Source organism: Pteropus alecto, unplaced genomic scaffold (assembly GCF_000325575.1).
Source record: "Pteropus alecto unplaced genomic scaffold, ASM32557v1 scaffold396, whole genome shotgun sequence".
Lineage (NCBI taxonomy): Eukaryota > Metazoa > Chordata > Mammalia > Chiroptera > Pteropodidae > Pteropus > Pteropus alecto.
In genome coordinates this window covers 786,750-791,367 of record NW_006438082.1, presented here as the reverse complement: position 1 = coordinate 791,367, position 4,618 = coordinate 786,750, and the positions used below count along the sequence as shown (strand labels likewise).

Here is a 4,618-nt window from a genome sequence, read left to right as displayed (position 1 = left end):
TTCCCTTACATCTCGTATCCGCAGGACCGACTGCTGAAAATCAAACACAACGTTCGACCGCGTGGGTTACGGAATCCCGATGCAATTCGAATTCCCAGCCTCTCCACGTCTCTCATAGGGCAGTGGTTGGAGGAGTGAGGTCCCGAAACTTGGAAATGGGACATCTGGTTGGCCTCAGTTGAAGCTGACCTTTGGGAAGCCCCCAGTCCCTCTGAGCCTCCCTTGCTGATGTAAGTAAGTAGCCTGCCCTCCAGTGCCTGGGAACTGGTGTTCCACTGCCGGAGCACTCATTACCTCACTTGGGCAGGTCCCCTGCAAGCGGGCACCCGTTGTCCTCGAGACCCTTTGCAAGCACCCCCTGTTGTCATTAGACAAAACTAGGGTCCAATCATGGCATGCTCCAGGAGGATAAGCCATATGCTAGCTAGTCCTGGGGCTTCTTTTCTCTTAGCTCCTACGCCCCCTGGTGGACTCCTGTGTTCCTGCTCTGCGTGTTCTGTAACTGCTGTTTGTCCTCACCAAATAAGGGATCCCATGTAGGACCATTTCAGGATTCCTGAATTCCAGGCCACTACTTTTCGGATCCCAAGCATGGCCCGGAAGAGCATGGTACCACAGTGGGGAGGTAGACCGTACCGTTTCTGGTGGCAAGTAAGGCCACATCTGGGCCGGTGTCTGTGGGCGGGCATGCTCTGGCTGGAGTCCAGATCGCACTTGCTTTGGAGGTCTGAGTCTCTGCATCACTTTCCTTCCCCTTTAGGAGTCCAGGAGGGCCTGGACTGCACATCTCTGCCACCACCCTTACCTGCACCTCCCTCCCCTGCCCTGCGCCCCTACCCCTCCACCGCCATTACCACCCCAACCCCACTCCACCATAGCGTTCTGGCCATACCTCTGGCCTCCATCTCTGGTCAGCATGAGGGTAGGAGCAGTGCCCTTGTCTGACTCGTTCCTGGAACCCAGGGCCATTGCCTTCCCCTTTCCGCCTGAGTGCCAGGCCCCACGAAACCAGCCGGGATCCATTCAGTCTCGTGCCGGTGCAAGTTCATCCCTCCGCTGATGCCTTTTGCGTCCCGCTGGTCGCTGGTGCCGCTGATTGGCTGAGGCCCGATGAGTGACAGAACAATACCCAATGACGTAGCCCGAACCGCCGCCCTCGCGTGGATTGTAGCCCGGGCAAGCGAGCGCTACGGGCTCAGGGCCAGCGGGGCGGGCGGAGCGCGGGCCTGCCAGAGGCTGTGTGCAATGGTGGGTAGGGGGCGAACCAGTAGGGCAAAGGCGGTTCGGAGGGGGCTGCGAGCAGCCAGGGCTGCACATGAGGGGCGGCTGGCCAGGGAGGGGAAAGGCAGCCCCGATTCTTCGCTGAGCCCTGACAATCCCAGTGAGGCCGGAGAAGGGCTGGGGCGGGCAGGGGGCCGAGGCAGCGGCTCGGGAGGAGAAACTGGCCAGGAAGACAGAGCAGCTCCCAATAAGGACATTTCAATGGCACTTCTAAAATCCTGGCCATAGCCCTGAGACAGATACTAGCACCATCGTTAGTACCGTCATCCCTTTTAATAGATGAAACTGAGGCAAAATGGGTTACCCACAACTAGCTCCAAGGAGCAGACTTGGAGTTGAAACCCAAGCAGCAGGGGGTACCCTCAGTGTGTGCTACTCTTCCATGGGAGGGAATTAGCAGCAAGGAGACGTTCTGAAGACTCAGGGGCAAGAGCACCAGGGTCCATGGTCCCAGGACTATTAAGGAACATTCAGAGCCTACACCAGTTGAGCGTGCCTGCCCCACCTCACCTTGGCTGCTCTGGGAGCTATGCCTGGGCTAAGCTGGCCACAGGGCCACTCTCAATGCTTATTACTAGCTACGTCCTACTGTTCTTTCCTAGCACCTGTGGGGGGAGGGGTCCTGAATTCGGGCTTTTGGAATGGCATTTGAGTCGTGGATGTTATTCGTTCTTTAGGCTGCCACAATGTGCAGTTTCTGCTCTAGGTATCACCAGATGGGGGCATTCTACACCTGAAGTTAAACAGATGTGGCCTCACATTCTACCTTGACTGCTCATAATGGCTCAGAGTAGTGCTTTTTGGATGTCACAGCAGTCATCTCATTCACGCCTCACAAAACTGTTTAAACACACAAAAGGATAGAGAATTATGTGATCCAGCAAGTCCACTCCTAATGCACACTTGTGACATGAAAAGATATGTCCACAAACTTGAATACAAATGTTCTTAGCATTACGACGAAAAGTGAAAACTCAAACGTCCATCAACTGATGACTGGATAAAATGTGGTCTATACAAAGGAGGGACTATTCTGTGGCCTTAAAAAGGAATGAAGTTCTGGCACGTGCCACAACACGAATGAACCTTGAAAACATGCTGCTGAAATAAGCCAGGCACAAAAAGACCACATAATATGATTCCATTCATACGGAATGTCCAGAATAGGCAAATCCAGAGACAAAAAGTACATGAGGGCCTATGAGGGTGAATGGGGAGTGACAACTAAAGGGTACAGGGCTCCTTTTCAGGGTGATACAAATGTAAAATTGACCATGGTGATGGTTGTATACCAACTCTGAGTAGACCACTGAATTGTATACTTTCAATGGGTGAACTGTATGGAGTATGAGATGGCTGAAGTCAAAAATTTTGCTTATGTGCAGTTTTTTAACATCCTACAATGACCCTTTACCAGCTGTGATTTTTACTGAAAAATCAACTATTTTTAATATTTTCATATATTTTTGTATCCATTATATCAACTTTTACAAAAAAATAAAAATTTTGAAATCTTATAAAATAAGCACAACAAATTTCATGCTTATTTCACATGCCAAGGAAGCAGCTCAGTAGTTTAAAAAGGGCAAGAGCAGAATGAGCAGGTCCTGAGGAATGAGTTTAGTGCCAGGCTGGTTCTTCGGTCTCTACCCACACATTCTAGAACAAAGACCCCTGATGAACAGTTAATGAAGGCAATAACAACAAGGACCATGACATACCAGACACATCCAGTCACTTTTAAATTTAGTTTTGAAGTCTGAATCCATCTTTATCTGGCTGGTACTTTTTTCTTGAATTCCAGCCACATGACTTAGCTGCTCATAGCTGAAACGAGTCGGCTTGGGGATGGCTTCTCAGGCCAAACACTGTCCTCTAGTGGTGAATCTCCTGCCCGGGCGGTACCCTTTCCTGGGTTTGCTCCTAGGGGACATGGCTTTTTCTCCTTCTAGTTTAGACAGAAGCTCCTTCCTTCCTTAGGATTTTATCAGGGAGAAACCAAATTACACAAACAAGGTACAAATGGAAAAAAGCAGCTGATTTTTAAATGCTTTATTAACAATAACAGTAACAGTAAGTAGTATCCTTAGTTGATGAATAATCGAGCTAACAATTTGGTCACTGGGCAAATGTGATGTTTCTGAGACCTCACAAAAATGCAGTGTGGAGACTAGAACTAGTTGTTTCCTCTCTTCACAGAACACCGCAAGCAGCACGGGACATCCCCAGAACTTTTACTGCTGCTGCGCAGCCTCTGCACCATAAGAGGGTAGGTGAAGACAAACACCAGAGGCGATTCCAGGGCATCTGCAGTCACAGAGTACCCAGGGAGCTGCAGGTAGGATGGCAGCTTGTGAATTCTTGACCTGGGACAGCAGTGTGCAGCACGGTGCTATAGTGCCACATGCCCCGGGTGGCTGCTGCCTACAATTCACTTTCTTTACTTATGAGGAAAATACACACATTTAAGAAACTGTTACTCTACATTGAGCCTCAGCCCAGATATCTATAGTATTATCAGAAAACTCGGTATTAGGTGGTTGTTTCGTTAGCTCTTCTTAGGTTTAAATCCTTATAACCCACTTGAATGACTCAAAGGTGCAAGTTACACATGTATATGTAGTTATGGCTTAACAGAAAAGTAGTTAGCTAGCTTTGCTTTTAAGAAGCACAAATGATATAGATTTAAATGACGGTTTGGCAAGAAGCGTAAGACCCTTAAGACAAAAGCCAATGGCTATTTTAGTTAACCAAAATACATTTCACAGTCACTACAATGTGTCTAGCACTAATTCCAAACACATCTAGCAGGTCACCCGACTGCCCACACCGTGGCACTCCTGGCACTGACAGTTGGTAGACTAGGATGTCAGGCTCCATGGAAACAGCTGCAGAGACGGCCTCTCCGATGCCACCTGGGGAAGCAAGGGACATTAGGCTCTGTTCTGGAAGCGGCTGGTCAGCCTTAAAACCCCATGATATAGAGGCCTTTTGAATTTGCTGGTCCCAAGGGAAAATATCTTTCACTAGTTATTGATTCATGGGAACAGTCATTCCCTGGCTGGCCAGAAAAGTGTTCATTTGAAACTAGTTTCCACATTGTTCCCAGGCCACCTACAAGAGGGCTCTCAACCAGGATTACTGAGTGCAGGGGTCTGCAAACTCAGATGCTGAGAGCTATCAGAAAGTGAAAATGATTAAAATCTACAAATGAACTGTACAGGAAAGAACAGCTGGCAGGCCTGAGGTGGCTAGTTTCAGAAGGGCCACTTGCAAGGTTGGCCCTCAGGTGGCATCTGGTCAGTGGGCTGGTGCAAGTCCTCTATGACATGACACT

General features: G+C 49.2%; 1 protein-coding gene across 2 annotated transcripts in view; it reads right to left on the bottom strand.

The window, feature by feature from the left end:
• Positions 1–4,023: 4,023 nt before the first annotated feature.
• The window catches only part of TKTL1 (transketolase like 1), a 23,578-nt gene continuing 22,983 nt past the window's right edge, over positions 4,024–4,618 (bottom strand). For both annotated transcript variants that reach the window (XM_006915298.1, XM_006915299.1), the window contains exon 13: positions 4,024–4,196. In XM_006915298.1, the coding sequence (XP_006915360.1) occupies positions 4,024–4,196 (173 nt within the window). The remainder of the gene's footprint in view (positions 4,197–4,618) is intronic.